The sequence below is a fragment of the Eulemur rufifrons genome, chromosome 16 (genome assembly GCF_041146395.1).
Source record: "Eulemur rufifrons isolate Redbay chromosome 16, OSU_ERuf_1, whole genome shotgun sequence".
In the NCBI taxonomy this organism is placed as follows: domain Eukaryota; kingdom Metazoa; phylum Chordata; class Mammalia; order Primates; family Lemuridae; genus Eulemur; species Eulemur rufifrons.
Window position 1 is genome coordinate 61890657 of NC_090998.1, and position 22811 is coordinate 61913467.

Consider the following 22811-nt stretch of genomic DNA (forward strand, 5'->3'; position numbering starts at 1 on the left):
TTTCCAGCGAACCAGAGATACCTAAGAAAACAGACTAAGTCTAAGACAAAACACGAACTCCAAGCACGATTTCAATATATTATTTATAGTTAGGCCACCCCTTCTTCCATGCTGGCACAACATCCTATATATCCTTTAGCATACATTTCACATTTGATTTAAGATTTCTTTACTTATCCTTAAGATTTTCTTTACTTATCTCCCTCAACATCATTCCGCAGTATCAATATTCTGCTGCTGACCTATATAGTAAGCACACAATATATATTTACTGCAGGCTGTGAAAAGCACCTCCATTCACCTAGTTGTCCAAACCAAAAGCCAAGTGCACGCACATCTTTTATTCCTACTCCCTTGGGCCAATCCTACCTATTTCTTAAACACAGATAAACAAATGTCACAAGTGTATGTGTACAGATATTTTAAGTCCATCTACTATTTTTCAGTCTGCCACTAAGCTAGTTCATATCACAGCCGTCTCTCTCAGACTATTCAACTTCCTAAACTGTCTGCCTACTTCCAGCCTTGTCCTCTTTTCAGCGCATTGTCCACACCATAGCCAGTGATTTTTCTTAAAGAGAAAATGTGATTGTCTCATTTAACCCAATTAAAATTCTTTAACACTTCTGTTGACCTCCAGATCTCTGCACATGCTATTCCCTCTCTCTGAAACAGCTTCCCATACCCTTCCCTCCCTCACAACCTTGGCTGACTTCTGCTCATCACTCAGCAGCTCAAACATCAATTTTATCCAGAAAGCCTTCTCCCTCCCCCAACCAAATCTAGGTGAGCTAGAAGCTTCCATAGCCTCTGCATTACTACCATTACATATTATTACACATAGCTGATGTAAATTTATAACTGCCTATATATTTACCTATACACTCCAGCAGACTGCAAGCTATGTTAGGGCGGGATAATATCTGGCTGTCTTGTTCACCATCATAACTACAGTGACTAACACCAAGCCTTGGCTACAGCCAGGAGACTGATAAAAGATAATTACTCTGCCTCTGCCAGTGCCTCAATTTTTAGCAGTGAACACTGATAAATATATAATTTCATTTTTTAAAAAAACAAGTTTGATATAGTTCATTACCATACAATAACCGATTTAAAGTGTCCAAATAAATGGGTCTTAGTATGCTCAGAGCTGTACAACCATCAGCACAATTTTAGAATATTTTTGCCACCCTAAAAAAAAGGCATACCCATTAGCAGGTACTCATCAATTCCTCTCAACACCTCCAGCCTCTGTAACAATTTACCTGCCTTCTGTCTTCATAGATTTGCCTACTCTGGACATTTCATATAAATGGAATCATATAACATGATTTTTTGTGATTGGCTTCTTTCACTTAACATGTTTTTTTTTTTTTTTTTTTTTTTTTTTTGAGACAGAGTCTCACTCTGTTGCCCAGGCTAGAGTGAGTGCCGTGGCGTTAGCCTAGCTCACAGCAACCTCAAACTCCTGAGCTCAAGCGATCCTCCTGTCTCAGCCTCCCGAGTAGCTGGGACTACAGGCATGCACCACCATGCCCGGCTAATTTTTTCTATATATATATTTTTAGCTGTCCATATAATTTCTTTCTATTTTTAGTAGAGATGGGGTCTCGCTCTTGCTCAGGCTGGTCTCGAACTCCTGAGCTCAAACGATCCGCCCACCTCGGCCTCCCAGAGTGCTAGGATTACAGGCGTGAGCCACCGCGCCCGGCCCACTTAACATGTTTTTAAGATTCATCTCTGTAGCAATTATCAGTACTTCATTCCTTTTTTATTGCTGAATAATATTCGACCGATTCCAGTGACAAAATTTACCACTTTATCTATTCAACAGCTGGTGAGAGATTTGTGTTGTTTCCATTTTGTGGCTACTGTGAATAATGCTTCTGTGAACATTCATATAAAAGTTTTTGTGTAGCTATGTTTTCAATTCTCCTGGGTATATACCTAGGAGAATTGCTGGGTCATGTGGTAACTCTATGCTTAACCTTTTGAGGAAATGCCACACTATTTTGAAAATGGCTGCACCATCTTACATTACCGCCAGCAGTAAGGGTTCCAATTTCTCCATATCTGCTATGGTTTGAATGTCTCCTCCAAAACTCATGTTGAAACTTGATCCCCAATGTGGCAGTTTTGAGAGGTGGGGCCTTTGGGAAGTGATTAGACCATGAGGACAGAATGGATTAATTTATTTGTGGATTAACAACTTAAAGGGTTAATGGATTAATGGGTTATCATGGGAGTGGAACTGATGGCTTTATAAGGGGAAGAGAGATCCGAGCATGCTGGCACACTCAGCCCCCTGGCCGTGTGATACCAGTGCTCCCTTGGGACCTTGCATAGTCTGCACCAGCAAGAAGTCTTTCACCAGATATAGCCCTTCAACCTTGAACTTCTTAGCCTCTATGACTGTAAGAAATAAATTCCTTTTCTTTGTAAATTATCCAGTTTCAGGTATTATTATAAGCAACAGAAAACAGACTAATACAATATCCTAGTTACTACCTGCTATTATCTTTTTTTTTTTTTATTACAGCCATCTAGTGGGTGTGAACTAGGTACTCACTGTGGTTTTGATTTGCATTTCTCTGATAGCTAAGTAATTTCATTTTACTGTCAGTGCCATGAGGGTACTGTTGGTACATGTTTTGCTCAAAAGTGTATTCCCCTAGCACTTACTAGTGTCTGGAACAGAGCAGGCCTTTAATATTTGTTAAACAAATACATAAAAGCTAGTGTAGACTTCTTTTTCAGGTAAATGTGTGGTGGGAAAGATGAATTGTATGTAAGATGTGAAAGTAAAAACAGAAACTGGCCCTGAGATATTAGTTTAGTACAGGGAAGATTGATGATATCAAAAATAAGATACAGATCTTATAAAAAGAAAACAGTTATAACTATAGGAATGAATAGCATAGGAAAAAAAAAAAGACAGACATATAAGAACCTTAGAAACATTCATCTTTAATAAAGAAAGAAACAGATCAGAAAGGAAAATTCAACAAGGGCATTCAGAAGACAAACCAGGAGGGAACAGGGTCATAAAAGGCTCAAGACATCAGTTGATAAGTTACCTATAACTTATATAGCTTTCTCACGGATGCCTTTCCTGACATACTGGGTTAAGTTCTTCTAGGAAAAACCTTCCTCTCTCCCGGTTTTTCAACTCTAGCACTTACTAAAATTGTAATCGTTTGCTCATGCTGTCACCTCAACTAGATTGTACACACATGAAGGCAGGGACCATTGTTTTTAGAGATTAATACTGTGCTGAGTATATGGTAAATAATGATCTGTATGTTTGCATGAATGAGTTAATCCCTAATTTAAATGACTAACATCACATAAATGAAGAATACAAACATTGTTTAATATTTTTAATAACTTACATACTTCAAAACTTTTGAACATAGAACTAAATCTTACGTAAAGAAAAAAGGAAGAATACTTTTTTATCTTTTCTATTACCCAACTGCTTCTCTGAGTGAAATACAACAAATTTTATTCACACACACACACACACACAGAGTAATAAAGCAATAAAACAATTTTCCTATGGGTGTCTTATAGGGGATAACATCATCACATTAATGTAACAGACTCGTCAGCAGGAGTACTGTCAAGGTTAGTTTTCCATATTCAATACACTAGAAACTGTACAGAAACTGTCCTTTGTATAAACAAGCACTAAAACAGCATGTTAATTAAAAAAAAAAAAAACAGCAGCATGTTATTTTGAGGAAAACATAAAATTTCAGGTGAGACATCTAAGAAACAATCCTAAGAACACAATGTGATGAGTGAGTAAAGATGTACATGGTATAATATTCACCACATTATGAGAGAGTAGAAAATATACTAAATGTTCAGCCGGGCGCGGTGGCTCACGCTTGTAATCCTAGCACTCTGGGAGGCTGAGGTGGGCGGATCGTTTGAGCTCAGGAGTTCGAGACCAGCCTGAGCAAGAGCGAGACCCCATCTCTACTAAAAAAAAAATAGAAAGAAATTATATGGACAGCTAAAACATATATATAGAAAAAATTAGCCGGGCATGGTGGTGCATGCCTGTAGTCCCAGCTACTCGGGAGGCTGAGACAGGAGGATCGCTTGAGCCCAGGAGTTTGAGGTTGTTGTGAGCTAGGCTGACGCCATGGCACTCACTCTAGCCTGGGCAACAGAGTGAGACTCTGTCTCAAAAACAAAAAAAAAAAAAAGAAAATATACTAAATGTTCATCACCAAAAGACTAGGAAAATAAATTTGGGGATATATATATGCATTCACACACACACACACACACACACACACACACACAGTGGAATACTACGTAACCATTAAAAGGGAAAAATCTATATTAACACAGAAACATTTCTAAAAATGTGTATTTTTTTTTTTTTTTTTGAGACAGAGTCTCACTCTGTTGCCCAGGCTAGAGTGAGTGCCGTGGCGTCAGCCTAGCTCACAGCAACCTCAAACTCCTGAGCTCAAGCGATCCTCCTGTCTCAGCCTCCCAAGTAGCTGGGACTACAGGCATGCACCACCATGCCCGGCTAATTTTTTTCTATATATATTTTTAGCTGTCCATATAATTCTTTCTATTTTTAGTAGAGATGGGGTCTCGCTCTTGCTCAGGCTGGTCTCGAACTCCTGAGCTCAAACAATCCGCCCACCTCGGCCTCCCAGAGAGCTAGGATTACAGGCGTGAGCCACCGCGCCCGGCCCTAAAAATGTGTATTTCTTAAAAAAGTTTATAAATCAGAAGATTAAGTATGATCCCATTTACAGAAAATTACATACTTGTATAGAGATGTATAAATGGGAGTTAAACCAAGTTTTAAATGATGTTACCTCCCGTCCTGCAAATTTGGATAGCATTTAATTTCTTTTATATTTTTCTACAGTGTTTTAATTTTTTAAATCATTATTCTTAAAATTTAAGATGATTTTTCTTTGGGATACAATGCACATACAACAATAAACAAACCTGAGAGTAAACCATGTTTAAAAATAAAAAGAAGAAAATCATATAAAAGCCAGCATATAAGACAATGAAGACTTAATAATTACGTATGGCATTTTCATGTATGTATATAAGATAAAAATATTGAGATCAGAAATATAAAGACATTTTCCTGTAAAAAATGATGAGTGAAAGAATTAAACAGCAATAGACATTTTGAAAGGAAAAAACTTGAATATGATGCAAAGTTTTTATGCAAACTATTGCATGTCTGCTCAAATCTTTAAAAAAAACTATACGAATTAACATATCTTTGAGAAAAACAATAGCTCTTAATGAAATACAGTATCATGATCTAGAAAAAACAGCATCAAAATCTTCCATGGAAAACACAAAAAAAGACCAGGTTCACAAGCTATAACATTGACTTGTTTCATGCAAAATCTAGAACACAGAGTACATTAGGTTAATCATAAAGAAATGCTGAAGCATACTCAAGTCCAGCCAATGTAAACAGAGTTAACTAAAATCCAAGATGGCTTCTTTATAATCATGTTCAAATTAAGAATAAGTTTAAATATCATTTAATCACTGACAGTATTTGTTAATCATGATTACTATCTTGATCTACCTTGTTCACCAGACACATCTCCAAATGACATTTTCAACATTAAAAAGCTCTCCTGGCCGGGCGCGGTGGCTCACGCCTGTAATCCTAGCACTCTGGGAGGCCGAGGTGGGCGGATCATTTGAGCTCAGGAGTTCGAGACCAGCCTGAGCAAGAGCGAGATCCCATCTCTACTAAAAATAGAAAGAAATTATATGGACAGCTAAAAATATATATAGAAAAAATTAGCCGGGCATGGTGGTGCATGCCTGTAGTCCCATCTACTCGGGAGGCTGAGGCAGGAGGATCGCTTGAGCCCAGGAGTTTGAGGTTGCTGTGAGCTAGGCTGACGCCATGGCACTCACTCTAGCCTGGGCAACAGAGTGAGACTCTGTCTCAAAAAAAAAAAAAAAAAAAGTATATCCTTCTAAATAAAAAAAAAAAAATAAAAATAAAAAGGTCTCCTGAAAGGAGAAATAAATCTCAACATTGAGAATATTTAAAAGAATGTTCTAGAACTGAAGCTCCAATAGAAGAGCCCTAGAAATATTCCAAGCAAGAGCATAAATATTGAAATAAGTTTATAACCACCTAAAATAATTCTAAAGGCTAATAAACTATATAACTTTAGTACATTTACTACTAAAGTAAAGGTAATTGGGGTATGTATGTGTTATGTTTTAAGTCTGTCCATGCAAATACACTTTCCTGGCCGGGCATGGTGGCTCACGCCTGTAATCCTAGTACTCTCGTTGGCCGAGGCAGGTGGACTGCTTGAGCTCAGGAGTTCGAGACCAGCCTGAGAAAGAGTGCTAAGAGTGAGACCTGTCTCTAATAAAAATAGTAAAAAATTAGCCGGGCATGGTGGCCCACGCCTGTAGTCCCAGCTACTCGCCCGTAGTCCCAGCTACTGAGGAGGCTAAGGCAGGAGGATGGCTTGAGCCCCCAGGAGTTTGGGGCTTCAGTGAGAGCGAGACTGTCTCCAAAAAAAAAAAAAAAGTACATTTTCCCACATGGTTACTAACCTTTAAGAGGGTGTCAATTAACATCACACAAAATATAATCTCCTTTGCACTATGTAGTTTTAAGAAAATGGCATAAACTTTCTATAACCTTATGATTTTATTGTTAGAGCATGTTAAACCAAGAAAAAAAGTAATTTCAGCTCAAATGTGAGTTAATAATCAAGTTAAAGTAAAGCTTTTTATTAAGTGAGGCTCTCCCTGCAGAATATCTCACTCAACACACGTAACGCATTTAAATAGATTACTAAAAACGTGACAGCTGAGGAATGCTTTCACTTCTTTCCATGGTTTCTACTGAATGTTATTTCAGAAATGCCTATATAACACATGACAACGTGGAATGTCTCCACCCATGAAAGAGTATTTGAGTCAAGCACACACACTTAGGGCAACAACGTAACTCAAGTTTGTCTTTTTATGGTTAGCCAGCACAACAATGAAAAGATAAACAACCAAAATACTAATAAGGTCAGAAAATACTGACATAGAAGGATATATAGTGAAATGTTATTTAGAAAAAACATTGTGATTAAAATAGCAAGGATTTGTTTAAAGAAATTCATTTTTAAAGTCAATTACATAAACTCAGCAAAATTCTACTTCTATTAGTAACCAGTAATATATTCCATTTCAAAAATAAATATATGATCCTGATAAATTTGGACTATAATAATGGCTACCTTTATAAGTATTATAAAAGTTTTATTAGAACATTTTTAATGTTTGTTAGTACTGTTATATTTACTAAAATTGTCCTCATTTTGTTTTCTGTGAACTCTGCTCTTCAAAACAGTTTACATTGTATTCAATTTTTTTAAATCAATACACATTTATTGTGTACCTGCTAAATAACACACAGTACCAAAGGGGATTTAAAGAAAAATGAATCAAAGTCCCTACCTTAAGGGCACTTAAGAGACTTCTTTTTTTATAATATCCCAGGTACGAACTTGCCTATAATTTATCCCTAAAGAGTCAAATATGTGCATGTATGTATTTTTAAAATTTTATTGCAAATGAATATATAAAAATGCCTAAAGCAGTAATTTAAAATTTTATTAGGATAAAGAAAAATCTAAGTGTTTAAAGACTAAACTCTACGTCCTAAAAAAACGAGTGTTTCTGTTGCTGCTGCTGTATTCTGCACATAATAGTCAGTCAAAAACAATCTTGGCAGTACTTAAAATTTAGGATAATTCTGGGTTCTGAGATTAATTTAGATATAGTACTACCGCATTTCAATTACCACAGAAAGGTCTTTAAAGTGTTGACTAGCTAAAACAAAAATAGATGAAGAAAAAATTATACGTATATGTTTTTCTTATAATTTTCTGCTAATTTACAGGGAAATCTCCAATTACTAATCACCACCATAATAACTGAAAGATTTAAGAATACTTTCTCATTCAGACTTAAAAGAAGATACCTAGCAGAGTGTTAAGTTTGGGCTTTGGAATCAAACAGACCTGCATTAGAATCCCAGCTTTGCCATTTATTATCTTGGTAACCTTGAGTAAGAGAAAAAGGACATTGTGAGAATTAAATATTATTTGCAAAAGCAACTCTCCTTAACAAAACACTGTGATTAGATCATGGCTACTACTATATATCCAACTTCAACTCAAAATAAACACAAAATGACTATTAGAGGTCTTCAGCCTTTCAAAGGGGTATACCAAAATACAAATACCTATATTTTCAACATGATTGTGGAAACTAATAAACTTTCAAAATAAAGGTGGAGTAAAAGATGGCTATTTTGTTGCAGGCACAGAGGCAATGAAAATAGCAACTTCATAAAGTGTCAAGAAGTAACATGTTACAGTAGTAACAAAATATTGTTTTACCTCCCCCTTAATAAAAGGTTTCTAAACAATTACTTTCAAAAAAAATCATCCAACAAGATTCTTTTTTTAAGTACCAGTACTTTTCTTATGTGAACGTATTTGTAAAATGTAGTAACAAATGGATGATGAAAAAAAATTTCCTCTATTCCATCCAGTGTTTCTACCTGGCTATACTAGAAAATGCTCAGTCACAGTTTGTAGCTGAAGCACATGAAAGATGGTCTTGGTTATGACACCTCAAAGTCAAACCACAAAACTGTTGCCAGGAAGCACAAAGGCAGCAACTGCAGAAAAAGTATTATAACAGCAGCAGTGTGGGCACTGGTGCCCTACCAGCACACCCCATATATGGTTAGGGTTGTCCATTTATTTGTAGGAAGTAAGGGGCCAGTTTGGGGTTGGCAGGTTTTTGTTTGTTTGTTTGGTATGTTTTCTTGAAGGGATATAGGATTATTTCAATAAAAAAGTTTTGAGAGCCATCAGCATAAAGTGTTACAGCTTTTCTAAAGAGAAAATTATACATAAAAATAATTTATAGAGTACATTCTTTTAAACACAAACTTTAATACTATTTATAAGTAATGCAATAAATAGGTTCTTCCAAGATATTAATAGTCCCCATCAAAAAAAGGATAAACAGCTATAAACCATAAACTTTATATTCTATTTATCATATATAGCAATTAAACTATTCTCTCACAAGCAATTCAAAATTAATTGCTTCCAGTTACACTTCACATCTTAAGGAGAAAATACTACACAAAAGTATTCCTTTTACTGACAAGAAGGAGTATCACATATTTTACAAAGAAGCTTCAATGGCTCCCTTAGGAGAGTCAAATTTGTATTTTAAGAGCAAAAGGATTTAATTTTAAACTTATCTACAAGTCTGTCTATATTGAAAAGTAAAACTTTTTATTTTAAAATTCTAATAGCATAGAACGACTCAACTGGATATAATATTTTTCTATCACTTAACCAAGATTTAAACTGCTTTAGAATATTTTAATAGAGAGGAGATTGATATTAGAATTTTTTTTAAATCTCAAGATATTAAAAAAATATGCCCTGAAAATCCACAACAACATTTTTAATTCATTTTGTAAACATACAAGTTCTATTACGTCCAAGAACAGTATTCTAAGTATCTGGATGTGAAGGTTTCAAAGATGTATCTCACAACATACAAATAACTGTAAAACTTCATATCTATGATATGAGGTAAAATATAAAATTCAATAAACTTTTAGTGAGCACCTACTATGTGCCAGGCTCTGGAAATATAAAAATGTGGAAGACTGGATCCTCACAGTCTGCCAGGAAAGACAAACTTACAAACACTATTTGTAAGAAGTGTTTTATCAATAGAGGAGAGGCAGAATATAAGATACATTGAGTACTCCAGAGAAAAGAATGCCTCTCCAGTGCCATATAGTATTATACAAGTTCAAAGGGCAGAAATCCCTTTTGGATGGCAATTGGGTTGAATCCCGAACAATGACTAGGATTTTGATTGGCAAAGAAGGAAGGAAGAATAAAAAGTATGGCTACAGGCATAGAAATAAAGATGATCTACTTCAAATGGAAGCAAGTTAAGCAACTTCTATAAAGTAAAGCACACAACACAATGATGATGTATCAAGCATAAGCTATATGATGAAATGTTTTAAACCTAAATTTAAGGACAAGAGTAACACAATTACAGTGAAATTGTTAAAAGATTAATATGACAGCAATATGCATGCTGAATTGAACAGGGAGAGGACAGAGGCAGGGAAAATAATTAAGGCATTACATACTCTCGGGATAAAAGATAGCAAAGGTACAAACTAGGTTGATAATAAGAGTGGCAAGGAAAAGAACTGATGCAAAGGTAATTGTGAAGAAAAGACTGAGCTAGAAGATTGACTGGATTATATGTAGACAAGGGGAATGAATGAACAGTAACTAAAATATTTAATTTGATCTAGAGATTAATGACACCATTAACAGAAACAGGGGCATCAATGAGAAGAGGAGGCTTGGTTAGGAAAGATGTTTTGTTTTAGGCTGAATTTAAAGAAATTCCTGACAATCATGTACAACTAGCAACTGAATTAATAATATTCAGACTTAAAAAAGATGTGGCAAAGACTAAAAATATAAAAAAAGGTATGTCTAAATTAATGTTAAGTGATAAAAGTAGACTACAAAACTGAATTACAACTATGAAAATCTGTTTGAACAATAAGAAATCCTTTGAAGAAATCACAAAGATTAACGTAAATATACTAGTTGCCATTCTATGGCAAAAGGGGTGGGCCTGTATTTACTATATTACTACTCAGAGACATATTTTTCAATACAAAATCATAATAAATTTAGTAATATTCCATTTTAAATCAATACATAATCAGAAGAAAAATGGAAATGAGGGATTGGAGCTCTGCAGAAAGGGAGAACTGGAAACTGACTTGGAAGTCAATGGCACAGAGCAAGGAGATTTAAGGTTTTAAGGTTAAAATTAAAAGGCTAAACTCAAAACTGTTGGAAGACATCTCAGTCCTGCATTGTATGAACCAGTATCAGTAAGAATCAGCAATAAGGCATTCTATACATAATCCTATTAATCTCCTAAAATCTTTATAAAGTATGCCAAAATACAGATACAATCACATACTATAAAACTCTAACAGGTAGTTACAAAATCAGAAGCTCATTATTGCCCATTGATAAAAATGAAATTCTACTCTAGACTCAGTTCTATAAAAATCAGAAATTTGTACCTTTCTACTATTTCTAGCTGTGGGTGGTGGGGGAGAAGAAGGACTATTCTAGAAACCAAGATAGGAAACATTGCTTTTTCACCAATATGGATGACTTATTTCTATACAAAAAGAATAGCTGCAGACTGAATATCTTTTATAACCTTGAATGAGACAGTACCGTCAACCAATTAATAAACTTTTAAGTATAAGCTGTTTATATTAAAAATGGAAGCAAAATACTAGATTAAGAAGTATATACGTGTGTTGTGAATTTCCTGAAACTTTTCCCCTGACGATGAAATTTAGGACACTTGCTCAAAACTAAAACAGTAAATGAATATTCAAAAAAAACTAACCAATAATTAATCTGGTAAAAACATTTTAAGTATTCTGCAATATTTTGAAAGGTTAAAGAAACTCACGAACCATTAAACAAATCAGTGGGTCATTTTATTATAGTTGTTATAATTTAACTATTTAAAACAAGCAGCATTCAACAGATTTCTTAAAAGGTTAAAATTTTCTTGTTTTTTTTTTAAAAACAAGTTTTATTTATCACCTTTCACTATCTGCAGTCCTAATTTTGCCCAAAGTCAACTCCTTGTTCTCATTGTCACAATGGGAAAAAAATACCAGAGTTGATAAATGAGACATGAGAATGAAGAAAACATAATAAAAAATTTAACACTTGATATTTTGGCTTCACTGATTTAAGGAATGTGCAGATAAATTACAAAAAGATATTATGTAAATGGCATAAACTTAGAAACTCCTGCTTAAGTGCTTGTCAACTAAAACAAAATACCCAATAAAGACTATATATACATAATGCTACATTAACCACTGTAATCAATTAATCAAGAAGACATTGGTAAGTCTGACAATTCTTGGAACATGTGCAAATTGACAGGAGAAAAAGAGATCTTAAGAAGCCCGCTAAATGTAATGTCTCTTCCTACATAAACCAGTATTACATTAATGTAAGTATTACAAATTATTCTCTTCCTCCAAGCTAATACAGTTGGGTTCCTCCACAACAGTAGTAACTTTAAATTTCTATTTGACAATTTTAATAAAACATATTGATGTGAACCATTATCCAATTATCCTGACCTCAAACATACAGTAATAACTGTCTTTCAGAATCAATTTTGCACTAGCGTGTAAATTACACTTGAAAGAAACTTGAAGATTCTTCATCCTACATAATTACATTACCATTTTTAATGCTAAAAGTTTCATTCTCAACATGTTTTTAGAATTAGAGCATAGCATGCCTTAAACTTCAGCGAAGTAAAAAGTTTGCTATACATTAGAGAATCTAAATTAATGAAACGGAGAAAGAGCTAAAGACCATGCTATATTTTTACTGGGTGCCACATTCTGAATTCCAGATTTGTCCTGCAATTTGTCAGTCATTTCAATCCAACCAGTCAACTTTGTAAACAAAGGCTATATGCCAAATTTGATATAAGAATTTGATTAAATAAAACTTAAAATGGTCATCACTTAAACAGGAAGAAGTAAAAGGAAAAATGCCACCACACACCTCTTCTTAAAAATCAAGTTAATATTCATGAAATATAAAGCCTTAAGTTTTCAACCTCCCAAAAAAGTTTCTGCTACAGTATTATTCAAAATAAAGCTACAATCTTCCACATACAACCAAGGCAATTTTGAGATAGCTTACAAAATCTTTTCATTGTAAGGGGAAGCTATTGCTGTAAAGCCGTTTTCTAGTAATTCCAAGTTGCCCACTAAAAAAACGTAAATTGTCTGTGTGTAGTCACCTATTACCACCACTTTTAAAACTGCTTTTTATGCAGAACTCTACGTGGTTGTGTTGCTTTTGGCCTGTTAAAGGCAAAGCAACATTATCTCTGGATTGCCAACAGTTTCTCCTTATTTGGCTAACATTGGGAGATCCCAATCAGACAACTATAAAACTTTAACATGCACAAAGCATCCATTTTGAGAAAAGTTTGTGACCAGCTTTCTTTTTTCCCACCCCCCTAAAAGAAAAATCAGAGCTTGGTAACCGGCTTTGAAAAGAGTGTCTCTTGTTTATTCTTCTCTTTCTAACCACAGTGCACACCCCAGGACCTGGGGCTCAAGGATCTCTGACACTGCGGCAAACTCTTAGAGTACCAGACTCAAGACTCAATACGTTCGGGTCCCGAGGTGGGCAAGCCCTTTAGAACGCTCCCTTACTCTACCCACTTCCATCTCCTCCCTGTCGGCCGGTGCAGATTAGCTAATTACACCCCGTTTTCCCCTCCCTAGCCACCAAGAGTAATAAAGAAGAAAACAGGAAATCGTTCGTTCAGGGCATTCTGCTCAGGGCTCTTGATTTCTATTATCATCATCATCATTTGTAACCAAGTCCTAAAAAGTGCAACAAATCCAATGCCCACCTCCCAGCCAAAGACGTCCAACCGCCCAAGCGTCCCTAACGCCCCTTGTTTTCTTCAGCATCCGTCGCCCAAATAGATCACTGACACGGAGGCCCAGGCACAACCCCACCACAACCCCTTCCTGTCTCGACCCCAAATCCCAGACACATCCACAAATGGCCCTGGGGCCCCCAAACGACTACAGTCTCTTTTCCCCTATGCCCCGGAAATCACCCGGTTCCCAACTCCAACAGCAACTGGTATGAACGGGGCCCCAAACCCAGCGCCCTCCCTCCACCAGTTCTCTCCCTCCCTCCCCGTCGGGAAACCGCCCCCTCATCCCGCAGCAGGGAGTCTCCTGCCGCCCCCAGCCCCAGGAGGCCGAGAGTGGAGAGCAGGCCCAGGCCGGAGGCCGACGAGGACCCTCAGGGTAAGGAGAGCCGGCGGCAGGGTGCACAGACCTGGTGCAGGGCAGTAAGTCCGTCCACATTGGCGTAATTGATGTCGGCGCCGCGGTGCAGCAGCTTGAGGACCTCGTCCGTGTCGCCGCTGGAGCAAGCAGCCAGGAAGACGGCGCCATCGTCGAACTTCACCTTGGTCTTCTGGCGTTTCACCACCGGAGGCTCGAGGTCCGTCTCGGAGCCGATCCAGCGCTTCAGCTGCTCGTTCCGCTTCTGCTTCGCGTCCGCCATCTTCATCCCCTCTCCAGCCGCCGGGTCTTCTTATCGCGAGGGGGGGGATGAAGGAGGCGGAGAGGGAACAGAGGGGAGGCAGGGGGTGTGTGTCTTTCTATGAGTGTGGGCCAGCGGAGGGCTGGGAACCGGGAGGAGACGCTCGAGACTTCCACTATCCCACAGAGCACTGGGGCGGCGCGCCCGGCCCAGGCGGACCTCCCTTCCTACCACAGAAGCTCTCCCGCCCCCGGTACAGCCACCCGTCACCGGCGGCCAATCTAACGTAACTTCGCGAGATCCGGATAGGGAGGCGCCCTTCGGCCAGTGCGCATGCGCCCTAGGCCCGCGCCCGCCCCAGGAAGAGCGCTCCCGCGAACTGCGGCGGGGGTGGCCGGGCCACCGGAGGGAAGCGGGTGTGGCCCGGGCCGCTCGGGCTGCGGGGGCTGGGACCAACCTGGAAGGGAGGAGGCAGGGAAGGAAGGTTGTCCTGCCCTGCTGAGGGCTCCCAGGGTTCCGGAGGCCAGAAGTGGGGTTGGAAGGAGCTACTGGGCCGACCTGTCTCCGGGTCTGTCTCAGCTACCCGGAGTCGTTTGCTCAGGGCGGAGGATTTTCCTGTTGGCCGCGTTATTTGAATGGAATGGAGGATAGGTCGTGAATTAGTTGCTTGTGGTTGCTGTTCCTGAGAAACTCAAATGAACTTGGGCATTTCAGTATTGATAGGAACCTTCTAAACGTGGGATCTGTGTAGTCGAAGTCTTTGGTGGTAGTTGCAGAGGTGACCACCTATTGACAAGGGTTGACCTGCAGTAATTGCGGTGGCTCCCTGCCAACCCCCACGGTAGAAACGTCTTTCCTTTTATGTGTGTTTGTTATTGTTTTGGTTTTTTTCTCTCACGCTTATTTTGGGTCCTTTCTCCTTTCTTCAGTGCTTTAAGCCTGCTTGGTACTTTAGCTCAGCCTTGTTACTAGTTCTTACCTTTTAAGGGATTTCTGATTGCAGCTTCATTGCTTTCTAAGGAGGGGTTAAGACTCAGCAGCGTCTAAACTTCAAACGGAATGTTAATAAAGGCAATTAAGTCAACCACTATTTATTGAATACTTACTATGAGGCAGTAACTGTACTAGGCACTGAAGATACAATGAAAAAAAAATGACGTTTATGTGAACCACCTCTTGAGGTTACATGCTCGAAAAAGGCTTTGTAATTTATTATCCTTATAAAAAAAAAAAAGACTTTTTAACTTTGCCTTGTATGACCACACACGCGCACGCAGAATTTGTAATACTGATGTCTTATGAGATATCTATCTGCAATCTCTACCAATTAGTATTTTCTTAAACACTCCATTGTTGTCATCCACTATTTTTTAGAGCATGTAAAGCCAAAATAAAAAATCATGAAACCTTACCATGGAAGTTCAGGAGTCATCTAGACTGAGTCCCCAAAGAAGTAATTAATTTACTTAATTTTAGCTAGAGGCAGGATTAGCCTACTGCCTCAGCCTTCCGAGTCACTGTGACATAATATCAGCAAATATTATGCACCTAGTCTTGGTGAGGCATTGTTCTAGGTGCAGGGATACAGCAGTGAACAATTAAGCTTTTCTTACTCTCAGGATGATGCCTTTTCCAGTAAACTACATTGCAGCCTATAATGTTGAGAAATAAAACAGTTGAGTAACAGGAAACTACCTGCCTGGAAGACAATTTTCTGACCCACAAATTACTAAGATAGTAGTAACAGAATCAGATTAGAATAAAAATAATTCCTCTGAACATATTGTAGAAATAGAAAAGAGTAACATGCATTAAATTGTGTTCATAAAATATGTTAATGATAATACCAGGCCTTTGAATAATGATGGTGTTAGGTACTGAAAAAAGAGCTCTAAAATTCGAAATCCCTATGCACAAGAATACAGCTCTCAGAATTAAAGAAAGGAATTTTAGGATACCTTGTCAGCTTTTCTGTCTACCTAAAAAACCTGACAGCTTATCCTTATTATTTCCCATGAATGTTATGGCCTAGTTGGTAGCTTTTAAAAGCGCTCTTGAAACATAGATAGGTATCCCAAGTTTTAATTTGGGCAAGAAGAGTTTGGTGGAAAGGGCAATGTTTCTGATTCAAGCACTTATTTCAGGATGTAAAATTAAAACAGTGGCTTATTAATAAAACATAAATACTTAAGTCCAGTTCCCAAAGGCTATCAGTCAAAACAAAACAAACAAACAAAAAAAAACTAGGCTGTTAATATATGCAGATTTCACTGAGTTTAGTTTTCCATCTTCCAGAGCTGTAAGGGTATAAGGGTCAGGAAGGAAGCTCTGTGTTAATCTTATTGCACGTATTCTTAAACTGCTACCTTCATTGTCTATTTAGGGAGGATTTTTAAAAAAAATAGTTATTGGCCGGGCGCGGTGGCTCACGCCTGTAATCCTAGCACTCTGGGAGGCCGAGGTGGGCGGATCGTTTGAGCTCAGGAGTTCGAGACCAGCCTGAGCAAGAGCGAGACCCCATCTCTACTAAAAATAGAAAGAAATTATATGGATAGCTAAAAATATATAGAGAAAAAATTAGCCAGGCATGGTGGTGCATGCCTGTAGTCCCAGCTACTTGGGAGGCTGAGACAGGAGGATCGCTTGAGCTCAGGAGTTTGAGGTTGCTGTGAGCTAGGCTGACGCCACGGCACTCACTCTAGCCTGGGCAACAGAGTGAGACTCTGTCTCAAAAAAAAAAAAAAAATAGTTATTGAATTAATGATACTGAAGACCTTCGGCTAATTCCAGAACAGACAAAACTTTATTAAAACACACAAAGCAATCACTTCATATTACCTTAGTAGGTGAATGAAATTAAAGATTTGTCTAAGCAGAAGAAGAAATTAAAATGTAAATATTTTCACTTCCTAATAGCCTCTAAGTAGATTGGGATGTAAGGATACATTTCAGCTCCTTTAAGGCAAAACAAGGCTTAAAATAGAAGGTGCAAATGAAAGTATACTTACTGATTTGCTACGTTTTTTTCTTTAGCATATCATTAATCATATTGAGGTCTCTGACATGCACAAGATTGTCAGAATGAAATCTGTACACATCTTTTTCAAAGTTTAGTTACGCTACAGATATTCCTTTCTAACCATTAATTTACTTGTTAATTATGATCAATTTAAACATTTTTAATTAAACCGTAAATTTATTTGAAATGCTCATATACAGCTTAGATTTTTTTTCCTGCTTGCTTGTGCTCTCTCTGTCTCTCTAATACAGCATAAGATACTACATTTACAGTCACTTTTGTTATTAGCAAAACAATGACAGAATGTAAGAACGTAGGCACAAAAGTATGTGTGTGCATGGCCTTAGCTTAGTACCAACCTATGTAATATGGAGATTTATTCCTATCAAGTGGAACTTAGAATGCTAAACCTAAACATGAAAGTGTAGTTGATCACCATGCAATATGTGAACACAGGACAAGAAAAGGCTAAGTAAATCATATGTGGATTTTAAAGTCAACCCACGCTAAAAAATAAAATCTCAATTCACTAAAAGATTGGTTAATTACCATTTGCTAAGAAACATTCTTTACATGTAAAAAGAAGTCTCTGTTATAAAGACTTAAGAACTTTGGGGATCTAAGTTGTTTCTTTGCTTGTTTAATTTATTTATAGCTCACTGTCTTGCCAACCTGTACATTCTTTATAAAATAGTGTAGGTATATATCACTAATACGATGTAGCACACTAAAATTTTCTATAAACCAACTTTCTGGTCAGTGAATTTTTCCCCCTTAAGTTTTATTATATAATTGGAACTATATTTTAGTTCAAAAATGTACATACGATATTAATAAATACTTTTAGCTCAAATATGTATGTTCTTCTCATCCCTAATTTAAACCTGAGATTCTAATTTTCATTTATACACTTAAGAATACGGTACTCAACAAGACATTTCGATCTTATCTCCTATATTCTACACCTGGGCTAAGCTCTCTTCCATTGTATGACAGTTTCTTTCAGGTTCTTTTATAATAAGAACCTCAAGAAAAATTTACAGTCTGCTAGCCTCATAAGCTATTCAGTTCCACCCAGGAAGTTGACCAGAACCAACACTGAACCTAATTTGCTTCAGACTCCACTTCTAGATCAATCCTGATTTCTAGATCATAGCATCTAATCCCTTGCCTCGCCTCTGGGTTGCAGGGTGGGTCTCACTCCCAGACCCAGTGTTTCCTTCCACTACTCTGAGAGTTAGCTCACTTCTAGCACTTCAGGGTAAATTTTCTGCCACATCTGGCTTTATCTCAAGAACCTAACCCTAACACAGTACAAGCAGTGGCTGATATTTCCATGGAGCTTCTCTGGTCCCCCAAAACTGGGAATTAGATGAGTATCTGGCAACAATCCAAAATTCAGGCATGCTACTAAAGAGATGAAAACTCACCTCCGCTGCACATGACTCCAACTTGTGTTATGTTCAGTGTCAAAACATCACATGGCCATTCATATGAACTACTTCATTTAGTCTTTCCCAAACTTTATCACAATTTTTTGCCAGATCCAAGAAGCACAAGTACTATTATTTGCTTAATGTTTTCTTTAACCTTTTACAAACACTTAACTAGATTTATTGTAAAGGAAACATTATATTGCTTTGGTAAGTGGAAAACATTTCCAATTGATATAAATAAAAGAAGACTTTAAAAACAAATAAAAAAAAAAACAAAAACCTCCTATTTAGGTTGCCTAATTAAAGATCTGAGCCCAAGCCCTACTCTCAATTTGTTAAAAAAAGGAAGATTGGTAAGGATTGGACATATTATCATCAACCTAAGATTTTTCTACTTAGCATAATCAGAAAGATTAAAAGATACTGAAGGCCGGGCGCAGTAGCTCACGCCTATAATTTAGTACTCTGGGAGGCCAAGGCGGGTGGATCGCTTGAGGTCAGGAGTTCAAGACCCAGCCTGAGCAAGAGCGAGACCCCGTCTCTACTAAAAATAGAAAGAAATTATCTGGCCAACTAAAAATATATATGGAAAAAATTAGCCGGGCATGGTGGCACATGCCTGTAGTCACAGTGACTCGGAAGGCTGAGGCAGTAGGATCGCTTAGGCCCAGGAGTTTGAGGTTGCTATGAGCTAGGATGACGCCATGGCACTCACTCTAGCCCAGGCAACAGAGCGAGACTCTGTCTCAAAAAAAAAAAAAAAAAAGATACTGAAAAGAGAGTAAATTTTTCAAAGTGGAAAAATTTTCATTGTTATTTTAATGTTACAGCTACCAAATATTACCTCATGTGCCACCAGTCTACATGTCCCATACTTTGGGAAACTGGCTGACTTTAATTACCATGTGTAATAATAATTATGATTAGCGAAAGTTATAGGAAGGTCCTTAATAGCACACATGTCTCAGGGTATCAAGGCAAGCCATCGGAAGGTTGGAATTTGTAAGAAAGTATCTATGTGCTCTGGGAGAAAACCCCAAGAGGAACTTTGGAACTAAGAGTCATGCTCCATAGCACTGAAATTACAAGGAAAAATTAGAAAATGAAAACTTCTCCAGCATCTGGAAGGTGAGTTTAGGTGCATGAGCTCCATCCTGGGACACTGATATTTAAATGAGGGATCCAGTCAATTGTCCTTCAAATCAAATCCTAGGAAAATCTTCTAAATTCCTCCGTAGACCAGAGTGCAAAAACAGAAGTGAGGTATTAGAACAAAAACATTCAATGACAAACACAGCATCACTGGTAATATTGCTGACTATGTTCAGTTTTGGCAGGTAGGAGTGATAACAGCTTCATGTGGTTGTCTTAAAGACTAAATGAATAATGTATGTGAGAAAGAAAAAAATTGAGACTTTGTTTTCTTGTATTTTGCCTTTTCCTTCCCTCATTTAAGCTGATAGCAATTCTGCTTTCTTGCCTAAGGGCATGTTTGTGGCAGGGAAGAAAGCAGAAGTTGCTTTCAAAACACTTTCCTTCCTAACTTGAAATGGCCACCCCCCCAAATCTCTAATAAGAGTGTAGGGCTAATAATCTGATTGGAATTAGTGTATGAGTTTGCTAGGAACTTATTGAAGTTACATTTGCATAGTACTATAGATCAGTAAAAATAGCCCCATTTTCGAAATTTGCTTTCATTATCACATTACAAAAATGTTGATTCATAATATCATGAAATGTTATTTTTATTTAGGGTAGAGAAAGGGGAACCAAGCAGAGGGGTTCACCTAAGCCAACCTTGGGTGCTGCCATGGGAAAGAAAGATTTCACTGAGAATAAAAGGTGACACAAGGCTCAAAAGGACAAGAGAAACTCTATGGGTCTCTTGAACAGTAGGGATTTGCTCCCTGATCCCTGAAAGTACCCCCAGAATATGACAGGATCTCAAAATGAATAGCTGCTTTAGAGAGACTGGAACATTGGCCTGGGACTCCCACTAGCCAAACATAGCTCAGTTGGCTGGAATGTAACAGTTTGGTGGATCTGAGGTCAGTGAGATCTACCTATTGGCACCTATTATGTGTCAATCATTATTCTAGTTCTGGGGCTATAGGAATGAGTGATACAAAGGAAGTATCTACCATCAATGAGCTTACATTCCAGTGAGTAAGGACAGAAAATGAACACATTTTAAATGAATGAATTAAGATATTGCTAACTGTAGTGATGGAAAAAATTAGCACAAGAGAGAACAAAAGACAATGTCTGAAGTTATTGGCAGTTAGGAGAAGGGACTAGTTTAGTTAATCAGGAAAGATCTGAGTTGAGTTAAGGGTGTATCCAGGTTTTCTGGGACCCGATATTTATACAATTTAAAGATTCTTTTTTTTAAGAAAAAGGATTTTAAATGATAAATATTCCATTAAGCACAGGGACTTGAACAGGTCCATTCAAATGAGAGGCCCTGAAGTTTCACAGTGAATCTGTCCCTGGCTGGAACTTGAATATTGGAGAAGATACTTGAGGAGATCGTGAAGGCTAGGATAGATGTTCCAGCATTAACTCATGTGCAAATGCAACTGATGACCACATATGTGTGATCTCAGAAACTTGACATGCAACCCTGGTGGAGGTAAAAGATCACTAAGAATGACTGATATTGAATTCCTTACCAGCCAGGTGGTAAAAGTGAAACTAAGTTCTTTACAAAAAAATCAGGAAGTTGACCTTGAGGAGTCTTTAAGTGAGATTCATTCCCAGTACATATGTAAAGAGCCTTACATATATTTGGTATGTATTGAGGGCTTGTATTCTTTTTCTATTGCTGCTGTAAGCATACTAAAACAACCACTTATTATCTCACAGTTCTCTAAGTCAGAAGTCTGGGTGGATTTAGCTGAATTGTATGCTCAGAGTCTCAGAGGCCACAAAGCAAGGTGTCAGCTGGGCTGGGCTTTTATCTATAGGCTCTGAGTAAAAATCTGCATCCAGTCTCATTCAGGTTGTTGACAGAATTCAGTTTCTTGCAGTTGCAGGAATGAGGTCTCTGTTTCCTTGCTGGCTATCTGCTGGGGGTCACTCTCGAATACTGAAGGCCTCTCTCTGTTTTTCACATGTGGCCCCCTCCATCTTCAAAGCCAGCAATGGTGTGTCAAATCTTTCTCGTCCTTTGCTTCTAAGTTAAAGAAATGAATAAAACATTGTCATTTAGGTTAAGCAGTACAGTTTAGTGGAGGCAAATGATACTGAAACAGGTAATTTTAATACAAGATAAGAGTTAAATACTTATAAAGAATTTACCAAGTGCCCATTCCTGTTACAAACACTGTTTGTATATATTACCTTACAGGGTAAGGGAAGGGAGATATAACAGAAGAATGCAGGATGTGCTGTTGAAGCACAGAAAAGGGTACCTTGAGAGGCTAAGGGAGGAGGCAGATAGGAGTGGCCTCTCAGGGAAATCTTTGAGAAGGTGATGATATATGAACTCATCCTCAAGGAAGAGTAGGAATTAGCTAGTCATAAACATGATGTATGTGTGTCCCAGGTGAGTGTGTGTAGGGGTGGATTTTATATTCATAAAGACAGGAAGAGGAACAGTTTAGTAGTATCAGAACACAAAGCAACAAGAAAGTCATAACAGGATACAAAACTGGAGAAATAGAGAGTAACCTAATCACCAAGTCTTCTATACAAACTTGGGGACATGTTTATCATAAAAATGATGGGGATGATTGAAGGATTTTAAAAGGTGTCACAAAGAATTATTTGGAATAGCTCAAGCCCCAGGTAAAATGTAAAGAAAGCTTAATTTATCTTTGAAACTTTTCTCTCCTCCCCAAACATTAATCCTGTGACTCATTCTTGTTTTTAGCAGATAATTAATCCTTGACATAAACTGAGAATTAAGATCTTGTTAATAAGGTTTAAAATATGACCTATCTCATTTCAGAAGAAAATTCTCAGAGACTGAAAAGCCATCAGTGCAATGACAAGCTGTTGAAACCCTCATAGTTTTAGACTAGAACGGATGGTGGTTTTATCTATTTGAAAGGCTACCTTTTTTTATTTATTTATTTATTTATTTTTATTTTATTTCAT

The 22811-nt window shown here is 37.5% G+C and overlaps 1 protein-coding gene across 4 annotated transcripts in view; it reads right to left on the minus strand.

Moving 5' to 3' along the window:
• Nucleotides 1–14820, minus strand: part of PPP1R12A (protein phosphatase 1 regulatory subunit 12A) — a 142427-nt gene extending 127607 nt beyond the window's left edge. For 2 of the 4 annotated variants that reach the window (XM_069489796.1, XM_069489795.1), the window contains exons 1-2: nt 14713–14820; nt 14046–14302 (exon numbers count right to left, since the gene is read on the minus strand). In XM_069489796.1, coding sequence (XP_069345897.1) covers nt 14046–14282 — 237 coding nt within the window. In that variant the 5' untranslated portion in view covers nt 14283–14302; nt 14713–14820. Of the gene's footprint in view, nt 1–14045; nt 14474–14712 lie in introns of those variants that run through there. The other 2 variants (XM_069489797.1, XM_069489794.1) reach the window with 1 other exon arrangement.
• Between the last annotated feature and the right edge of the window lie 7991 nt (nt 14821–22811).